General features: G+C 36.4%; 1 protein-coding gene across 3 annotated transcripts in view; it reads right to left on the bottom strand.

The window, feature by feature from the left end:
- The window catches only part of tasp1 (taspase, threonine aspartase, 1), a 145,966-nt gene that overhangs the window by 21,013 nt on the left and 102,326 nt on the right, over positions 1-22,627 (bottom strand). For all 3 annotated transcript variants that reach the window (XM_073051278.1, XM_073051279.1, XM_073051280.1), the window contains 3 exons: positions 20,220-20,330; positions 8,417-8,527; positions 5,368-5,441 (listed from right to left, as the gene is read on the bottom strand). In XM_073051278.1, coding sequence (XP_072907379.1) covers positions 5,368-5,441; positions 8,417-8,527; positions 20,220-20,330 — 296 coding nt within the window. The remainder of the gene's footprint in view (positions 1-5,367; positions 5,442-8,416; positions 8,528-20,219; positions 20,331-22,627) is intronic.

Raw genomic sequence — 22,627 nt, 5'->3', positions numbered from 1 at the left:
GGTAAAGTGTAATCTTCAGCTGTAGAAAATAACTTTTGCTTTGTTCCTGCATTGGTCTGTTTGTGTATTTTGATAATGGCAATAATATTTCTAGCCGTTTCCCTGCACCACAAAAAGAACTTTTTAACATCACTGACCAAGACGACAGATGTCAGCCAAAAAAACTTCCATTAACCAGCATAAGAAGACTGGAAAAACTGCAAATGTCACTCCACTCTTGAATAAGGGAGAGAGGCAGAAGAAAGGAAATTACAGGCCAGTTAGTCTGACCCCAGTGGTTGGGAAGATGTTGGAGTCGATTGCAAGGATGTGGAAGCACAAGATAAAATAGACCGTAGTCAGCAACGTTTCCTCAAGGGGAAGTATTGCCTGACAAATCAGTTAGAATTCTTTGAAGAAATAACTAGCAGAACAGACAAAGGAGAATTGGTTGATGTTGTGTACTTATTCAGAAGGCCTTTGACAAGGTGCCACACATGAGGCTGCTTTAACAAGTTATGAGCACATGGTATAACAGGAAAGATGCTAACATGGATAAAGCAGTGGCTGATTGGCAGAAGGCAAAGAGTGGGAATAAAGAGAGTCTTTTCTGGCTGGCTGCCAGTGACTAGTGGTGTTCCACAGCGGACTGTGTTGGGACTGATTCTTTTTATTTAACATAGAACATAGAAATCTAGGGCACATTGCAGGCCCTTCGGCCCACGATGTTGTGCCCACCATGGAACCTACTCTAGAAACTGCCTGGAATTAACCTACCGCATAGCCCTCTATTTTTCTAAGCTCCATGTGCCTATCTAAGAATCCCTTAAAAGACCCTATTGTATCCACCTCTACCATGATTGCTGGCAGTGCATTCCACACACCAACCACTCTCTCTGAGAGAAACATACCTCCAACATCCCCCTTCTACCTACTTTCATGCATCTTAAAACTATGCCCCCTCATTTTATCAATTTCAGCCCTGGGAAAAAGCCTCTGGCATCCACACCATCAATGCTTCTCATCATCTTATACACCTCTATCAGGTCACCTCTCATCCTCTGTCGCTCCAAGAAAAAAAGGCCAAGTTCACTCAACCTATTCTCATCAGGCATGCTCTCCAATCCAAGTAACATCCTAGTAAATCTCTGAACTCTCTCTATAGTATCCACATCCTTCCTGCAGTGTGACCAGAACTGAATGCCAAGTAATATATCAACCATTTGGATGACTGAATTGATGGTTTTGGTGCAAAGCTTGTGGACGATATGAAGATGGGCAGAGGGGCAGGAAGTTTTGAGGAAGTAGAGAGGCTACAGAGAACCTGGACAGATCAGGAGAATGGGCAAAGAAATTGCAGATAGAATACAGTGTCAGGAAGTCATGCACTTTGGTAGAAAAAAAATCAAAGGGTAGATTATTTTCTAAATGGGAGAGAAAATACAAAAAAAAAAGTCAGGTGCAACAGAACTTGGGAGTCACATTGCAGGATTCCCTAAAGATTAATTTGCAGGTCGAGTCTGCGGTGAAGGAGGCAAATGCATTGTTAGCAATCACTTCAAGAGAACTAAAATATAAAAGCAAGGATGTAATGCTGAGACTTTATAATGCATTGGTGAGGCCTCACTTGGAGGACTGGAAGCAGTTTTGGGCCCCTTATCTTAGAAAGGACATTCTGAAAATGGAAAGGATTCAAAGGAGTTTCACAGAAAATGATTCCAGGATTGACCGGCTTGTCATATGAAGAGTGTTTGATGGCTCTGGGCCTGTATTCACTGGAATTCAGAAGAATGAGGGGTGACCTCATTGAAAGCTATCAAATGGAGAAAGGCCTTGATAGAGTGGATGTGGAGAGGATGTTTCCTATGGTGGGAGAGTCTAAGATCACAGCCTCAGAATAGAAGGGTGTCCTTTTATGGAAATATGGAGGAACTTCTTCAGCCAGAGAGTGGTGAATCGGTGGAATTCTTTGCCACAGGCAGCTACGAAAACAAGTCTTAATGTACATTTAGGCAGAGTTTGATAGATTCTTGATTAGTAAGGGTAGGAAGGGATACAGGGGGAAGGCAGGAAATTGGAGCTGAGAGGAAAAATGGAACAGCCATGATGAAATGGAGGAGCAGACTCAATGGGCCAAATGGCTTAATTCTGCTCCTATACCTTATGGTCTTATATACAGTATTAGGCTACACGCATGAAAATACATTAAATCAGTTTACAACTTGAATTACAACTGCGACCTTGAGTAGCTCACTGGAAAATAACATCTGCTTTAAACAGATCATAATCTTATAGCAACTATTCTAATCATAGAAAAGAATTATAATAAATTGATTTTAAACATCTTTCACTAATACTGCTTTTAATTTGATCTCTTAATATTTTATTTAAAAATAAGAACAATCTGCTTCTCTCTAGCCACTCCTACAATATTTAGAAAAAAAACACCATAACTTAGGTCATCACGTCAATTGCAGTATAGTCAAAGCAGAAATACTTTCCAAGATTACTTTGGGGCAAGAAAGAAAAACAAGATAATTTAACAAACCCTTCGGATTCCAAGAGTCTGCAAAGCAGCTTATTTTAATTAGTAGAATTTAACATAATGTGAAAAAATTCACTTTTAATGCTTAGTAATATACTGGTCTTCACAGGTGATTAGAAGAAAGACAGAACTGATGCCTACTGTTGTCCGATAATGTCAACCACTGCTGTCTGAAGAGCTACAGCTAGTTTGAAGTTAAAAATGTTGAATATGTAAAGTCAATGCAGATCAGATCAATGAGCCTCAAATATAGCTAAGACTATAAATGGCAATACATGAACTTGCATATTTACAAAATATAGCTTATAGGATTTAAAAATCATTAACATCTTGATTCTATTACAAACAAGGATATTTACAAGCAAGCAAGTTTGCTAAAGTAATGCACAGCAATTCAAAGGTTTAGATAAACAAACCGATTATACTGGAGCAATAATAAGTTTATACAGAGTAAAAGGATATTGGTCTACAGATTTTCCAAATGTTACGCCTATTCAAGAAAGCACAAATTAGAAGCTAGATTCAAACTAATACTCATTGTTTAGATCCATTGATGAAAAATAACCATTTGAGCTCTGTATTGAAGAACCATTGTATACTTGGAAGTGCCTGGTATTGAGAAATTATCTTGTGGCATTCTAAGTCAGGTACTAAGTCTTAGCCGATCCTGCTATTTTGCATCCCTACTTTGTTCCTTGACCTGGCAGGAAGTATGAATATCTTGAGTTTCTTATACTATTTAAGTAGTTTAAAATTTGGCAGCAACTGTAAAACCCCTCTCTTAAAACAAAACTTGGCTCAGTAATCTAAAACTATCTGAATATGCTACCCAAAAAGTATTCCCAATTTCCATTTAAATGTGCTGATATTTCATCTGGTTTTAGTAGAATCAAGGAAGCAAGAATAAAATTGTTTTATATCACCTAACTATATTTCTATTTATGGACTATTTCTCACACTAACATGTTCTCTTATTGAAGAGAACATAAAGGTCCCTGATCTCGTAAAAATAAGCAATGTGCCATTTGACCTTCAGCATCAATTAAAGAAAGCAGTCTTAGACTTGATTAGGTTAGATTTTTGCCCAGGATAACCAAAGCCAACCAAGTGGCTAAAAATAAAACAATCTTCTCAAAATGCAATGACACCAATTGTTACTGTTTTTCTCTTTATCATTATATATAGTGATTATAAATCTTATTCACTTAGAAAGAAATGGCTAGACAGATATGGGGACAATCAAAAATTAAATGACTACTTCACAGGGTCATGAAAATGCATCTTAGATTATACTAATTATTTGATGTAAATATATCAAAATTTGAAATAATTTAGTAAGTTTTTTCATGTAGGTTTGAATTAACAAACTGACACCTGAAAATGTTTATGATGAATAATTGCAGATTAATTTAATAAATAGAATTTTCTAAAACAAATTATGCCTTTCAAATTAATATGTAAAGAAATACTCAATTAAAAACAAAGTAAGATTTAATTCATGAGCAACAAACATACTTGCAAAGTTATTATCGATTTCCCTACTTCTTTGCCAAATGATAACTGAATGAATACAAATGAAAGGCATTTTTTCATGAAAAGTGATGAATCAGATTGCAAACTCTTAAGGCAGATCAAAAGTTGGTAAAACAATGATTTGCAAAATCTGTCTAAGCAGCTGAATAAAATCATCGTTCTTCAGCTGTACAAATAAGAAAAATAGCTCAATAGTGAACTATTTCACTGAAGTGTTTTGTCATTTAAGAAAAGACAATTATTCTAGATTTGATAGATAGAAGTTTCTATGTAGTTCCACCTTGAAAAAATAAATTTTGGAATAATTAATCAGGCTATACTGTTCCCACAGCAAAATAGTAGCAAATGAAGTGGATCAAAATAAAACAATCTTCTCAAAACACAGTCTTATATCTTGGTTTATCTCATTTGCTTTAGATAAAGTTGTGCTATTAAACCTAATTCAAAATGGCAAATACTAACACCTTGGTCTTACTGAGAGATTATCTGTTTATCAAACTTATCAGCTACCTACCCATCTGCATCCCTAGGGCTGGCAGTTACTTGCTGAAAAACATTTGCGGCCACAGATTCAAAGTGGGGGTGGTGAGGGATTAGTCTCGTAAAGGAAGGTCAGAAGCATAATTTAAAATTCAAGTGAGAAGAGCAGCTGCGTCTGTCAGGACTTTAACAATACCAGCTGCAGAATTTGTGGCCAATATGGAAACAATGTACACCAGATGTCAAAGAATGGAAGAGAAGCTGCTCAGCTAGCAGCCAACCTACCAGACAACCTTTAATATCCCAGTGTCACCTCTACTATTGAGCCACATTTCATACATAGGATAGAACTGTTAAGTTCTAACTTAAGATTCTGACTTTTTGAACAACACCCTGCATATTTAAAGACTGCACAAAATGTCTCCAACTTGTTGCTTTGTGGTAGGTGGCAGACTGAAATGTGAAAAGGTTATTACTTGAAAAAACTCAAAAGAAGCACCATCGTCGAAGATTTGGACTTCTGAACAATTTATGATTTGGAAATAGAAAACAATCTTCAAGGGATGTTCTGCACTTCAAAGCTACTGAAAAATACAGATTTCTGTGAAATCCCACATGAATTTTAAGTCAGCCAACACATGATCTTTATTAATTGGAAAAGACATTCTCCTCACAGCTGTGTGTGATTTCTGAAAAAACAACTTGGATAAGCATCTGTAAAAAGTACTAAGGACACAAAAAAGCAAGACTGCTTGCATTTTTTAAATATGTGTTAAAAATGTATACAAGAAAGGTACTTGAGTTCAAGTTTTGTACACATTTAAATTTACCTTAGCTTTTCCATCTTGTGTCGACATGTACCCAACACACATACTCTCCGTGGTGTGACTCCATAAAAACTCAACTGTATTGAAAAGAGTTTCAAATATAATCCAAGCAAAATCAAATACAAATTACAGAAACAGTTATTCAGATTCCACACACCACCAAACAAAAAGCAGTTAATTTTCAACAAGGTAACAGGAATTTCAAATTCAGTTTATTTGTTATACAAAACTAGTTCAGTCCATTTGTCATCTGACATAAATCTAAATTTTGCTACGCTTAATAAAGGAAGGTTTGTTGAAAAACTAATCAAAAGTACACAATGTGCATAGTAATTAAAGCTAATTACAGTGCCTATAAAAAGTATTTAACCGACCCCCCCCTGCCAGAAGTTTTCATGTTTTATTGTTTGACAACATTGAATCACTCTTGTCAAAGGGAAAACAAACATCTAGAAACTGATCTAAATTAATTACAGGTATAAAACAAAGAAGAAATTGATTCCCAAACTATTCACACTCCTTTAATACCAATCCCCAAATCATCACTGGTACAGCCAATTGGTTTTGGAAGTCACATAATTAGTTAAATGGAGATCTGGTTTTGGAGACCTGTGTGTAGTCAAGGTGTTACAATTGAATGTAGTAAAAATACACCTGTATCTGGAAGGTCCAACTGCTGGTGAGTCAGTATCCTGGCAAAAACTACACCACGAAGACAAAAGAACACTCCAACCAACTCCGCAAAAAGGTTATTAAAAAGCACAAGTCAGAAGATAGATACAAGAAAATTTCCAAGTCACTGACTTGGAGTACAGTTAAGTCAATCATCAAGAAATGGAAAGAATGACACAGCTGTAAATTTGCCGAGGGCAGGCTGTCATCGAAAACTGAGTGACCGTGCAAGAAGGGGACTAATGATGGTGGCCACCAAGAGACCTATGACAACTCTAGAAGAGTTACAAGCTTCAGTGGCTGAGATAGGAGACTGCACATACAGCAACTGTTGCCCGGGTGCTTCACCAGTCGCAGCTTTATGGGACAGTGACAAAGAGAAAGCCAATGTTGGAAAAAAATTAACATGACATCTCAGCTAGAGTTTACTGGAAGGCATGTGGGAGACTCTGAAGGTTCTATGGTTTGATGAAACCAAAATTGAGCTTTCTGGCCATCAGACTAAACACTATGCTTGGTGTAAGCCAAACACCAGACATCATCAAAGACACCATCCTTATTCTGAAGCATGGCGGTGGCTGCATCATGCTGTGGGGTTGCTTCAATGCAGCAGCCCCTGGAAGGCTTGCGAAGGTAGAAGGTAAAATGAATGCAGCAAAATACAGGGAAATCTTGAAGGAAAAGCTGTAACTTGGAAGATTTGTTTTCCAGCAAGAGCAACTTCTCAAAGGCAACTAGGGATGGCAACTCAGCTGGCAACACCCACATCCCATAAATGAATAAAAAAAGACAATGACCCCAAGCATAAAACTAAAGGTACACAGGAATGGCTTAAAAACAACAATGTCCTAGAGTGGCCAAGCTTGAGACCAGACCTCAATTCAATTGAGAATTGAGAATTTGTGGCTGGTCTTGAAAAGGGCTGTTCACTCACTATCTCCATGCAATCTGACAGAACTTGAGCAGTTTTGTAAAGAAGAACGGGGAAAAAATTGCAGTATCCAGATGTGCAAAGCTCAAGTCGTATCCACACAGGCTCAAGGCTGTAATTGCTGCCAAAGGTATCTACTAAATACAGACTTGAAGGTGGTAAATATTTATGCAATCAATTTATTTAGATCACTTTGTAGAAATTTGTTTTCACTTTGACACGAAAGAGTCTTCTTCTGTAAACCAGTGTCAAAAGAGCCAAATTAAATTAACTGATTCAATGTTGTAAAACAATAAAACAAGAGAACTTCCAACGGGGTGAATACTTTTTATCGGCACTCTATGTTCAGTGTTTTCCTAATTTTTTATCTGTTTTAATTTTCAGCAAGAATTTCAGTGTTTGCTATTCAAGGAAAATCTCCTCAACAACTCTTTTCTACAGTCTTTTGGTAAAATAAGTGGTTTCTATCCATATGCTAACACTAGAACAATACTATTTTAATCATTAAAAGCTAATCTTTGATATAACTTAACCTACTTTTAAAGGCTTGGGTTAGGGTAGAGGAACAGAGTAAATATTTGATTCCGTTTTTCCAGAGTGTCCCCAAAACATCCAACTGGGAACTGCTGCCAGCAGAACTTGGAAGCATGTATATGAGAAACCAGAGCTTACATGCCTGCTTATTATTCTTCTCCTTCGGTGCAGCAAACTCAAATATACATCACTATTTTGTACAGAATTTTGCACAAGTCGGAATTTAATTCTAGAGCAATGACATCCCTAGTGGCCACAATGCTACTTTGGAAAGAAACAAAATTTTATTATTGCTGTCCTCTAGATTTGCTTGACCAATAGAATACACCTGTGCATGCTGCATAAGGGATCAAAAGGTATCTCTTCAGTAATATCAAAAGAAAATCAGTGAGAACAAATGTGTTTTTCTTAAAAATGTATGTTCATTCCGGACGAAAATAAACTTATGGTCAAGCTGGGAAGAAAAATGACTAAATCTGTTCTCTGGTATATCCCCGATATCAAATTGCCCCATGGGTAGTGACCATGTCTTTCTTTGTCTCTTTCCCCCTTTAAAACCCATCTCTTTAACTTATCTCTTAGATGCACTTCTAAATATTTCCTAGTACACTGACTATAAAATATTGTTTAAACCTTAATTCTGTGAATTACCTTGATACATTTTATTATGTTGATGGAAATAATGTAAAGTGAAAGGTATCATTGTCCAAATGTTGCATAATATAAACTTCCTGTTGTCAATTAAAAAAAACTAAGCTCAATTATCTGATAAAGATAGACATCAAAACTTCTGAATTAAGTCAGAGTATCAGGAGACTAATAGATTCCTTACTAGTTCTTGCTGCTTACAATCAGCTACCTGTAATTGACTTATCCTCATTCAGCAATAGCAATCATATTTGAAATGTTATTTACCTAGAAGAGCTTGTGTATTCAATGATGACTCAGATTCTATTGAACATCTGCAACAACGGAGAACGATCACTCCACCAAGTACAGAGTCCTCATGGGCTAGGAATGGTGAACCTATGAAGAACCCAAAAAAATTACTGCAGCTGAACAAATAGAACTTAAAATAACTCCAATTTTAAATTTCAAAGGACTTACCACTTCAAAATTGTATTTATTCCCTATAGAGGGAAACTATCAGAACCATCAAAGGTCAACATTCTACAAATGGGTGCAAGGTTGATTCCCAGGACCACCAAAGACCCCAAATCTTAAGCATACATTTTGGTTGACCCAAGAAAAAAAACTTCATAAACACAAAATGTAAACTTCCACAGTTTTGATGCAAGAAAGAAAACTAATTTCTTCAAAATACTTCTAGAAATTTCAGAGATTAGAAGTGTTAGAGATGTAATCTTGCCAAAAGCTATGCTCACAATCTTAGCTGCATCTTTTCACTATCTCTGAAAAGAAAATGAAACAAAAAACAGAAAGTGACTTGTTTATACACCTCTCTGCAGCCAACTGAGAAATATGCTGGACCAAATTATTGTTAATTTTTCAAAGAATATATCTTTAAAAAGCACCACAATATATAAAAAACGACCACCCAAGTACGTAACATTATTTGCAGCATCTGGCAGAATGATCAACAGCTGTCTTCCCACAGATCATGATGCTACTACAAATCCATCTGTATGACTGGACATTGATGAATATCACTCTTATCATGAAAGCAATTAGCCACATTGAAGCCATAACTCTAAAAAATGACGAAGGTCAAAATGGAAACAGCTGTTTCTCAGAATCATATTTGCAAAATATCTAACTACAATCAACAACCATTCTTTACTTGTATTAGCTAATCTAGTTATGTGAAAACATTTTTGTCATAAAATGAATAAATGTCTTAAAATTTGTTGGCTAAAATGGATGATAAAGATTGACACTGTGATTGAGTTGAATTAATAACCATTAACCCAGAGTGCATCAGCGCACCTGCCATTTCAACTTTGTGTAAGTGGAAGAGATGAAATATCAGACACAGTAACTTGCTTGGCCACTTTTCTTTAAATCTAAGATATTAACCACCTCCAAAAAAGGCATTGTCTCTTGATGCTATTTCATCTTTCTTAATTATATTTGCCCTTCTTTTATCCAGTTAACAACTTCTTTAAAATCAAAGGCTACAATAAGATCCACAGAATTTCATCAATAACTTACAAATTTCATGGCAACCTCCAGAAGATACTCAAATACTACATTAATTGGTCTAATCTCAAATAATAACAAGGCAGCCTACAGAGAAGAAGTCATCACCCTGACACAGTGGTGTCAAGAAACAACCTCTCCCTCAATGCCACAAAAACAAAGCAGGTGGTTGTGGACTACAGGAGGAATGGAGACAGGCTGACCCCTATAGACGTCAATGGATCTGGGGTTGAGAGAGTGAACAGCTTTAAGTTCCTTGGCATACACATCACCGAGGACCTCACGAGGTCTGTACCTACTGGCTGTGTGGTGAAAAAAGCACAACAGCATTTCTTTGACCTCACACGGTTGAAGAAGTTTGGTATGGACCTGCAAATCCTAAGGACTTTCTACAGGGGCACAATTGAGAGCATCCTGACTTGCTGCATCACTGCCTGGTATGGGAGCTATACTTCCCTCAATCGCAGGACCTTGCGGAGAGTGGTGCGGACAGCTCAGCGCATCTGTAGAACTTCCCACTATTCAGGACATTTACAAAGACAGGAGTGTAAAAATCCTTCGGGACCTGAGTCCTCCCAACCACAAACTGTTTCAGCTGCTACAATCCAGGAAACAGTACCGCAGCATAAAAGCCAGGACCAACAGGCTCTGGGTCAGCTTCTTCCACCAGGCCATCAAATTGATTAATTCATATTAATACAATTGTATTTCCATGTTATACTGACTGTCCTGTTGTACACAGTATTTATTATAAATGACTATAAATTGTACAGTACATTGTACATTTAGATGGAGACATAACAAAGATTTTCATTCATCATGGATATGAAGGATGTAAGTAATAAAGTCAATTCAATTCAAAAGTGCAAGTGTAAGATGGCATTTCAATGCAATAACTTTGATATTTCTCTGTCTGAAAACTGGGTTGGAAACCCAGTGGGAACAGGATATCTTAGGTTATGTGAATTGCCCTAGGTACCTTTACTGTGTAAGAAGTAACCCTAAAATTGTTAGGAAAGAAATCTGCAGCTTATTTTTCCTTCTGAAAAGTTGGTAGAAAATAGTATTGGGGGAAAAAATGGTTATTTTGCCCATCGTGACTATGCAAGTCTTAGTAGAAATATCCAATCAATCTCATTACTTGCCTGCCATTTCCTTGTAGCATCATAATTAGTTTCCATGTATGAATGTGATGAAAATTCAAAATGATTAGACATATTAGCTGAAATGGTACTTTATTTCAGTTGGTATACAAATTGAAACATTTACATGGAAATCTTGTGTTAACTACAACAAAATTGAAGGGAAAACTGGCAATACTAGCAATTTATACTTTGTCACATATGGTATACAAAGGAGAGTGGACAGAAAGAGTTTATAAACCACTATAAAGTCACCCTCAGCTTCATACACTCCAGGACAAAATGTTTCAGCCAATCCAGCTACTTCTTATAATCTAAGCCTTGCAGTTCTGGTAACATCCTTGCAAATCTTTTTTGCACCCTTTTTACAGCAGGTGACCAGAACTACACAAAGTACTCCAAATGTGGTCTTACCAGTGGCTTGTACAATTGTACCACGATGTTCAAACTCCTGTACTCAATACTCTGACCAATGAAGGTAAGCGTGCCAAATGCCATCTTCACCATCCTGTCTACCTATGTCTCCACTTTCAAAGAAAATGCACCTGCACCCTTGGTCTCTCTCCTATAACACTCCTCCAATCCCTGCCATTTACCATGCTAATCCTGCCCTGGCTTGTCTTACTGAAATGCCACACCTCGCATTTACTGGAATTAACCGCTACCTGCCATTCCTTGATCCACTGGCTCAATTGATCAAACTTCCATTGTAATCTTTGATAACCTTGTTTACTATCCACTATACCGCCAATTTTAGTCTCATCCACAAATTTACAACAGCAAAACAACATTGATCCCTGTGGCACACTGCTGGTCACAGGGTTCCAGTCTGAAAAAACAACACTCTACCACAACTCTGTTTCCTATTCTCTAGCCAACACTGTATCCCATATCCTTCTGGACCTGAAAAGAGACGAGATTTTCAGCTTGGAACTGCATTTTCTATAGATGCTGCTTGACTTGTTTTCAGTATTTTCTATTTTTACTTCACATATCTGCCATTTTCAGTTTTTTTATACTTTCATCTTGATTCCTCTTAATTGCATTTCAACAAAGTGAAGATAAATGCAATCATCTGTGATTTGAACTAGGCAAATTATTTTAAACAGTTGGTGCTTGTCTCCTTTGACAATCTGAACAAAAATGATGCCACAAGTTAAGGTTAGATGTACCTAATACTGTCAGTCCCAGGGCAGGACTTGTATCCCTCATGTAATCCTGCTGAAATCTACTAAGAGATTGTTAGTGTACTTCTGGATATAATGTTCACTGTTGTTTAATATTAGAAGAGAACTGTGCAACAGAAGAATTTTAGGTATAAGGTTCAATCATAGACTTTAAGTAGAAAGACAGAAGACACAGCAAATGTTTCTGGTGATTAGTTATCTAGGTGTTTTCTATAGATCTTCTGCAATATGACGAATCTGTACAAATACTCTTTCTAACAGCAAAATAGTAGCAAAGAAGACTAGGGAAAGATTTACTGTATTATGTTGATGAAGAACAACAGTTTATTTCAGCCTTTCTCAACCTTTTTGCCTTGGAGGAACCCTCAAGACAATTTTCAGGTCTCAGGGAACCCTTGTGTAAAAATTATTATATCTACAGCTCATGGTACACTAGCATGATCAGTAAGTTGTAGATATGATAATCCAAAAATATCTGTCAAATCTCTTTTAAGTAGAGTGTAAATTTTTAGCTAAACTTTCGAGAAAAAAACAGGTAGTTAAGCTTCGCTTACCTTTCTTGAAATTAATCTTTTTCTTTCCCTTTCATAAATTTTTAAAACACATTAGGCAAACATAGTAAGTTTATGTTAAATAACAAGCTTGAGCCAAAATGGGATTTAATTTTTCTATAAGTAGGCTTGGTGGATTTAATTTAAATAAAGGTTGTAAATTGATTTTAACTAATGCTATTTACAACATTAAAATTTATTGACAATATATTGAACAGTAAAGTTACTAAAAACCATAAGCCAAAGCAATATGAATAAAAATATAGCCTGAGGCACAATTTCATACAAGACTTCGAAAAAACATTTTCTTACTAGGTGATGTGATCAGGCTCAAATATAGGCCTAGCATGTGAAACCTGTGCTTGTTTTTTTGCTGCACAGATATTTAGTTTTGGATCAAACTTGAGATGAACACACAAACATTTTGCCTTCAACTGAAATGAGATGATTTCTATCCTTGGTCTTGATGTTTGTTAAACAAGAAAAAGCTTGCTCACACATGTAAGAAGTTGAAAACTGCAGCAAAATGTTATTGCTTCCCTATGAATAGCAGGATACTCATCTTTTAGAAATTCAGTACATCAGGAGGGAGAGATTGACATCACAGCCAAAGTTGGGCAAATTCATTCGATGCTTGGACAGTGCACTTCATGGTCCTTGTCAGCCTATTGTCCTCCCCTCCGTGCAATACAGCACTCACCAATTATCAGCCTACCGTCCTCCCCTCATGCCATACAGCGCTCACCAATTATCAGCCTACCATTCTCCCCTCCATGCAATACAGTACTCACCATCAGCCTACCATCCTCCCCTTTGAACAATATAGCCATTACCAATTATCAACGGCTTCCCCTATTTTGCATCAAAAACTTGAATGAACAGACTGGGCTGAGAGATCTCTAACGAGACTGCTAAAGGGGTTGCTCGATCACTGTGAGTGCTAGCTTTGTGCATTGCGCCAAGTTTAAAACACGCTATTTTTTAAAAATTAATGTTGATCTCTCACGTAGCCTCTAGTGACCTCTTGCGGAACCCTGGTTGAGAAACCCTAGTTTATTTAGATACATCAACAAATAATTAAATCCTTACCCACTAAGGTTTGACTGAACTGACAGTGGGAACCTTTATTGCTACATTCTGATATAAACAGTATGTTGAATTTATGGGAAGCTAATGATTCAGACAAAATTAATAGTCCTTTCTCTCCTATTTGAAAATGAATGGTTATATAATTTGCTTTTTATATGCCTAAATACAGTAATGAATTGTGGTTTAATTTGCATTAGGAAATGGCACTAGAGGCTCCCTGGAAATATCCAGAAACATTAAGTGGAAGAATGCATATTCAGAACTGCAACGATGTGAAGAAACACTGCAACCCTCTTAAATTTTTTCTCAAAATAGAACCTTTGTTCTTCCCCTTTGGCCGTGACTAAAGCTCACTTTATGATTCATAATAAATGTTTCCTATTTGGTCATCATCAAAGTCCATTCTAAGTATTAACACAAGAGCTTCTAACCCTCACATGCTGAAAAGTGATGACAAATATGATTGAGGAACTGACAAAGGAAAAATATTTAATTTCTCATGCAAATGAATTGTTTTTTCTGAATTGTGTGGTGAAGGAGTTGGGGGAGTGTTTGAAAGTAAAAGAGGGAGCAGTTGCACATGCTGCCAAGTGAATACCACCGTTAACCATGAAAGCACTGGTTACAATTTATTCACTTTTTATTAATTAAGCAAGGATTATTGCCCTGAAGTTAGTTTGTTGTTGTAATAACTCAAATATGCTTCTGCAACATGATAAACTGCTACACCTGCGCTGAATAACTGAATTCTTTGCCACCCCCAAACAACCCTGCTACTCAAAGCACTGGGAATAGTTTATATGTAAATACATGTAATCAGCCTTCTTTTCTCTTTTGGTACTTTGGTGCCTTTAATTTTGTTTCAGGATATTGAGCTGTTAAACACAAGCCTGCATTTAACTGGCACCAATAACAATTCTCAAGCAAACTCATAATGACATTCATCCATCCATTACACTCGGGATAAACAGCTGTTCAGTCAAAACACAGAACCATGTAGCAAAGCTGCATTGCAGACACAAATCTGTGATTAATTTCTAATCATTCCAGAAGACCAATAAAAATAAAATTAATCTCCAAATATGAAATTATATAACATAGCATTCATATTTGTTTCAATATTATATTCTTTGATTTTAATGCTGCTTTTGCATCAAATTGGGACAAATGGAACATGCCATGACGGTTTCTTGGTTTGAGAATGATAAGGGTTTATGGCTGGAAAAGGTAAAGAAAAAGGAAAATAAACAAATGAATAAGATTAGCAATGAGTAAAACAGATTTAGAAGTTTGTGTTTTATACAGAAGTACTTCACAACAAATAATAATATGCAACCATTCACCTAATCACGTTTTTACTGTAACTAAACTCAAAGTCAGATTATTATAATTTAAATTGAGAAATGCAATCTTGTTTGTTGTCATCATTTAGTGAAATAAAGCTCTGATATGTCTCCTCTGCTGCAATTTACTATTGGGAGTCCTTAAAAGTATTTAATGAGATAAATTTAGAAATTTTTTTTATAAGAATTTTGAAAAAAAAACATACCTTTAACTAAGTCTACAATGAACTTGGATTTGGAAAGTACTATTTTATGTCTATCAGATTTCAAAACATTTCACCATCCCCACAAACAACCAAATCTCAAACCTATTAAATAAAAAATATTTATGCTCTTTATCGTCCTTTCCCTGTGCCTCCTAAGAGTACCTTCCACCTCACTTGCCCAAATTTAGTAATATCTCTGTTGCATACGGCTTTTAAGCTACACAAGCAAAAAACATCTGCCATCAGTTTGTCTGTCACCTGCTGCTTAAAGAGCTCTGAATGACCATGCCAGGCATTCCCAATTTGGCTAGGGGCCCAGAAGTCCCACAGAGATTCAGATCTAAATTGTAAACAGGATGCTGGCTGCCGACAGCAAAGGCTACAATCAGTTGCTCGCAGGACAAATGTAACTAAGCTGCTTTCTTGCCTGCTGGCTACATCTACTGTCCTGCCAAGTATTCTTGCAGGTCTGCTAACAGCCTGTTCATTTGCTGGATGGCACCTCTTTACAGGAAGACAGTAAAAAGTCACTGTGCATCTTTGATCTCCCCAGCCGATTATAAAAAGTGACATGTAAAAATGCATCTGCATTTTATGAAATACTCTGCTGGCATGTAACCCTTCAGATCTTGACCATGAAGCAAAGCTTGTGCACAGAAAGGTAGTTATAAAATGTACAATATTTGAAATATTTCTGTGAAGAAAATTTTATCAAAATCAACAAGTGATGATTCTAATTGATTCCATCTCTATTATAATGAAATCTGTTTAAATGCAATTTACAACTCTACCACTTAGTACTATAGAATTATAATTACATTTTCAATTTTATATAAATAAATAAAACTAAAAAGATTATGCATATGCAAGCGACATCTCTAAACCCATTTATTATTTATTCTTCACTGCTGAATCGTTCTAAATGCAAATTAACCAATTATCGGCCTCAAAAGGCCTAAAACTTGTTAATAAATTACAATATTAATTACCTAATAAACCTCTATGGTGAATTGCAATAGCAAGTCATTGTGCTGGATTATTACCCAAAATATTATTAATAATTTTCAAATTTACCAAATTATGCACAATACAATCTGTTTTCCATCTATGGATGACTTTGAAGTGAAACAGGAAAAAAGAATAAAAAAATTTCCAAAGAAGATGCCTTTCAAACTTGAGTTTAGTGAAATAGTTTCAGGAAAAAGCACGTGGAAATGTTTCCAATGCAACATAGTCCACCTGCACATATGTCAAGATCAGAATCAAAATCAGGTTTACGATTACTGACATATGCTGCAAAATTTGTTGTTTTGCAGCAGTAATGCAGTGCAAGGCACAGAAGTTACGAAAGAGGAATTAGTAATTGTATATTAGCTAGCAATAAAACAAAGCAAATGGCCCAAATAAGTACTATTTTGTGACGGTCAATGTCATTCCTGAACATGGATAGCAAGCTTCTGAATCAATTAAAATGAAACAGTACTTTTTAATCACATCATTTAGTTTGTTATAGATAACAAAAATTAGCAAATCTCTGACAAACCTCCCTGCTCTTTGCTCACACCTTGCCAAATAACATCAGCAATCTGAGGAGTTCCACATTTGGTAATAAAATTAGGACCCATTTCTATGCTGTACAAGTCTACCAAACTAAGCAACTTCTCACTCTGTGGTTTTAATCTCCAAGTAAATTCTCACTTGCAGATCCCAGTCAGTTTGGATAGGCAACAACATCTCCTCCACAATCTCCATCAGCATAGGTGCACAAGGAGGCTAAGCACAGCTCCAATGCCATATTTAAATTTGCTGACAACATCATAGTCGTTAGTTGAATCAAAGCAATGATGAATCAGTAGGTAGGAGAGAGTCTGGAAATCTGGCTGATTGTTGTCACGACAACAACCTTTCACTCAATGTCAGCAAGACCAAGGAGCTGATTTTTGGCTTCAGGTGGAAACTGGATGACCTTGAGCTGTTTCTCATCACCATATCAGAGTGTCAGCAATTAAGTCATGATTATCATTTCAGAGGATCTGTGTTGGGTCCAGCAAGTAAGTACCATTATGAAGAAAGTATGGCAGCGCCTCCATTTTTCTTAGAAGTTTGCAAAGATTTGGCATGTCATCTAACATTGACAAACTTCTACAGCTGTGTGATGGAGAGTATATTGACTGGTTACATCACGTACTTGTATGAATATGCCAATGCCCTTGAATGGAAAAGCCTACAAAAAGTAGTGGATATGGCCCAGTCCGTTACGTGCGAAGCCCTCCCCACCACTGAACAAATACACACACAACGCTGTCACAGGAAAGAAACATCCATAATCAGGAACCACCACCATCCAGGCTGTGCCCTCTTCTCGCCATCAGGAAGTAGGTACAGGAGCCTCAGGTCCCACATCACAAGGTTCAGGAACAATTATTACCCCTTAACCACCAGGCTCTTGAATCAGAGGGGGTAACTTCATTCCACTTCCTTCACCCCATCTTTGAACTGTTCCCACAACCTATGGACTCACTTTCAAGGACTCTTCACCTCATGTTCTCGATATTTATTGCTTATTTATTTATTATTTTTTTCTTTTTCTATTTACACATAGTTATCTTTTGCACGTTGGTTATTTGCCTGTCCTGTTGGGGGCTGTCTTTAATTGATTCTATTATGGTTCTTGGTTTTACTGTGAATGCCAGCAAGAAAATTAATCTCAGTGTAAATAACATATATGTATTTTGATAATAAATTTATTTTAAACTAAATCCATCAGTATTTATCCTGATATAAAATGTTGAGCTTTCCTTACTTAAAGTGTTCCTCATTTATAGTGATTCAGTATTATATTTACCGATATCCCATTACCAAGCCATATGGCTCTGCTACTTCCACAATTGGGACCATCTCTGAACACATTTATTGTTTTGCAACCATGACCCCATTCATTCATAACCTCCCCGCATCCGCCCCCACCAACCCTTCCCATTTCTTTCAGTTTCCAACCCTTCAAACAAGTCTGACCCAGTTCACCAACATCTGTGCTTTAAATCTGTCTACAGTCTAGACTTTGGTCAGGTGATTAATATACTTTTATATCTATTGAACTTTCCATTCGATCTTCAGTTATGATACTATTATCCCTTCTTTTAGCCTGAAAACATGGACAATACTTCTAATATAAACAATACTTCCACATTAAAGACTGAGGGATGCATACTTAAGCATGTATGATGTATAAGTGTTTTAATTAATCCATGCTACATCTAACAGGACTAAGAAGCACAATCAAGACCTACTGTCTGGTAAATATGCTCACTATTTGTTGAATCTCCTGGAATTTAAGATTATCTTTGGCTTTTCTCTAATGCATTTTTCTTAAACCCCCTGCTTTGTTCTTTGCTCTCCATACCAATGGGCGAGAAGGGTTCAACACAACAAAGGAAGAGATCCATTAACTATCCCAACTGCTCAGGTACTGATCCTTCAAATCTACTATTGTCACCATTTTCCTAACTCCAGATTTGTGTCTTCCAGCTCCACCTCCGTTCCCGCCTTCACCTCCCTTCCCTGGCACTATCACCATCTTTTCCCCCTTCTCAATCTACCAATTCCCTCAGAAATCTTTCTTGTCACTCCTCTTCTCCAAGTTGGCCAACTTAAATCACCACTCTCAGTCCTGATGCAAGGTTACGACCAGAAACATCAAGTTTATTTCCTCACACTTCCTCCAGCAGATTGTTGCTCCAGGTAGGTTTCCAATGCTTTACAGTACTGAAATAGTTCTCATCAGAAAAAATAATAACTTCAGATCCAGAGAAGTCTATTCATCCACAAGAACCTCAGTAGCAACATCGGAAGAAATAGCATCAGTTTCAGAATGATAACACCCACCTTTACTTCACCACCACCTTTCCTTCACTCTCCATTAGCTCTAATTTGACAAATTGTTTGATATTCCATAGTGAATGAGCAGAAATTTCCTGCCAGTGGTTGGAAAGCAAAATCCATTAACATTAGTCTTTAGCTATAAATATTGCTTCTTAGCAAGTGTACAAAGCTGAATACAACCCTTGTATTAACCAGACTAGATAGCACCATGATAAGCAGCATGCTTTTTCCATTTGTGTGACAATGGCCACATCCATTCCTACTGCAAATTTTAATAATTAACCTTAGTGTTCTGAGGAAGGCTGCTGGGCAATGAGGCCAAATAGTTTTGCTCATGGCTAACCACACTTGCAGAGAGAAAAAAAAAAATGGCCAATTGGTGAGACCAGAATGAAACCTCACTATTGAGAAATAATCTGAGTCATTGTCATCTTGATGATGCATGAAGAGTAACAAACATTATAATAGGCCTGCCTGTCAAGTTCAATACTTCATCAACAAATCACAAATGTAGAGTCTTAAAGATTTTATATTCTTCTTGAAATACACCAGTTGCTTCCTGAACATATTATTGATATTAATCTTGACGTAAAATGCAAAAAAGCTTTTCAAGTTGCTGCAATATTACACATATCTCTGCTACTGACAGCGAAATGTCCCTGAATATACTTTCGTAGAGAGAAACAGAGTTCATATTTAAACAGATCAATTATCTCTGTCTTTCTCCCTCTGCATAGATCTTGCCGAAATCTTCTTATTGTTTTATTCCAGCTACTTTCCTTCTTCCTTGTTACCTGAATTTCAGTGTGGCCAAAACCATGCTTACATTAATTCGCTAGCTTCACATTTTCAAGGGCTATCTCACAAGTCTAATTTTATTGAAAATACTTCAGTCAAAAGACCATTCTTTCTAACACTAGTATTATTTTAATCCAAACATTTCCTTTCTTCAAACTCAATTGTTCAAAGTTTTATTCCATCCCCATTTCTGTAACCCCTCTTCAATCCTTGTTTATCAAATATAAAATACTTTAGTGAGAAAAGGATAAAGCAGAAGATTACATAAGAGTGGATAGGAATATTAAAGGAGAGGGACAATAAAATTATTAAGGGTAGGCAATCTCTACTGCATTAGAAAGAAGTGGAAACAGGGCTTACGAACAAATTTCTTTTGCATAGTCTCCAATAAGGCTTGGTGGGCATCTTCAGCCTGTAGAGCCACTGAACATTCCCTGGCCAACATAGTTCGTACCAGATGTTCACCACAACCTAAATTGTAAAAAAAAAAATCACAAATTAAGAAATCAGATGTAGAAAGGCAGTTATTTAAATACAGACAGATTAGAACAACTGAACAATAACATCCAACAATAATAATTAACAAATTATTTAATGTTACAAGTGTTTTAGCTTGAAACTATGTTTATTGGAAACACAATCAATCTTAAAATGTCACTGTAGTGTTTACCCTTGTAGTTTTCTGTATGAACTCCATTCAAACCACAATGGAATTATTCTTCAAGAAAAAAATCAATCTTAGTAACAGTTCTTGGATCAGAATCTCAACAAAAAACAAAGATGATGCTTACGGGAGACACCTACATTTTCATTTGTCTTAAATAATAATAAGTGTTTAGGTAACACAGCTTGAACAATCATTATTACTCATAAGCTTAATGTTCATTGTGCATCACAGTAAAACTGTGGTTTTTTAAAGACCTTTTGATGCACGTCTCTCATGTTTGAAAATTAGAAACAGGTGCATGTAAAAGAACACACATACATTTGCTGCATTAAGATACACACGTTTTCAATTTCAAACATGAAAGAACCTCCCATTATGAGACAAAAAAATTCATTTCTGTTCTGTCCACCATATGATAAAGGCTTTGCAGCCAGTGACATTTAAGTGTTTAAAATGCAGCCCTGGTTACCTTTCTGAGCAATAGATACAAAATACTATTCATGGAAATCACACTACCATAAGAGTTTGGTGCACTAAGTGTTAACAAAAAGATATTTTAGAAATACCCTCTAGAATGTTTTATTAAGTTAAGTAAAAGAACTTTTGAGGCCAAATAAGTAGACTAAAAGCATTTTACCATACATCAAGATCATGGCTGATACCTCAAGTCTGCTTTCCCATATTATCCTCATATCCCTTGATTTCCATAAAAGGCTATAAATGTGCCAATCACAATTATACTAAATAACTGGAGTTGAGAATTAAAAATCTTCCCATTTCAGTCCTAAATGACCAATCCTTCAGCTCTAAACTAGGCCCTACAGTTCTATTCACCAAACAATTTCTCTACAACCAAGTGATCAATTTCATTCTTCTAAATTTGACAAATTGCCCCATCCTATAATTTAATCTACTGGGCTAGTTAGCAAAGCTCCCAAAGCAAGTGTATTCGTCTTTATGTATCTAGACTAAAACTCACATAGTAATCCAGAAAAGGTTTCACAAAGCCCTGGACAACAATAGCAAGAGGTAAACGCTCTTATATTCCAACCTGTTTGCAATAAAGGCCAACATGCCTTTTAACTTCCTAGCTACCTGCAGTAGCTGCATGTTAAATTTAGTTATACAACACACAAACAGATACTTCAACCAACCACGTCCATTCAGATCATCAATTGTCCACCTATGCCAATTCCAGTTATCATTTCTTGGTCCATAGCTTTCCATGCCTTGGTAAGTAAAAAGCTCATCTAAATACATCTCTATATTGTTAAAATATCTACTTCCATCATTCAATCAGGCTGTGCATTCCAAAATCAAATCATGCTCTCAGTGAAAAAAAAAACCTGCCTCTAATTTTTCAAACCTATGTAATGAGGTAACATTTCCTACTATTTACTCTCTCTAAGCCCATCAATTTTGTTTACCTCGATCAGGTCTCCACTCAACCTGCTCCAGTCCAAGAGAAACAAACTCAGCACACCCTGCCTCTCCACAGTTAAAATGTTCCATCCTAGGCAGCACTCTTGTGAATCTATTCTGTACCATCTCCAATAAAATCATATAGTACTCCAATTGTGGTCTAACCAATATTTAACAAAGCTGTACCCTAACCTCATGGCTCTTACATTTTAATCTCCCAGCTGAATAAGACTAGTATTCCACATTGCTTCCTTATCACCTTAACTACTGGTGCTATGAAGGGATCCTTGGACTTGTATATCAAAGATCTTTCGGTCTTCATTAATCCCTGGGGCCCTATCATTCTTGTGTATGCTCGATCTTGATAGTCCTCTCAACATATATATTAGCCCACACTTGTCAGATTTAAATTTTATCACTTGATCAATATCTTCCTGTAACCTAAGGCTGTCCGCCTCACTATCAACAACATCACCAAGTTTCACACAACGTTACTGTATTTTGTTTACAACAACATTTGGATGCTACTGAAAAGCATTTATTAGTTCCTTATTTTAAAAAAGCATTCTATGCTTCTTTTCTAAATGAATACCCCATATTATGCTTCATCTTCCAGCTTTCTGTCTATTCTGTCTAACCAGCCGGTATTCCTTTGCAAACTAATTATACACTATTGCTC

This window comes from Hemitrygon akajei, chromosome 7, assembly GCF_048418815.1.
Source record: "Hemitrygon akajei chromosome 7, sHemAka1.3, whole genome shotgun sequence".
Taxonomy (NCBI): domain Eukaryota; kingdom Metazoa; phylum Chordata; class Chondrichthyes; order Myliobatiformes; family Dasyatidae; genus Hemitrygon; species Hemitrygon akajei.
The sequence above is the reverse complement of the archived record's forward strand: the minus strand, read 5'-3'. Positions and strand labels throughout refer to the sequence as shown.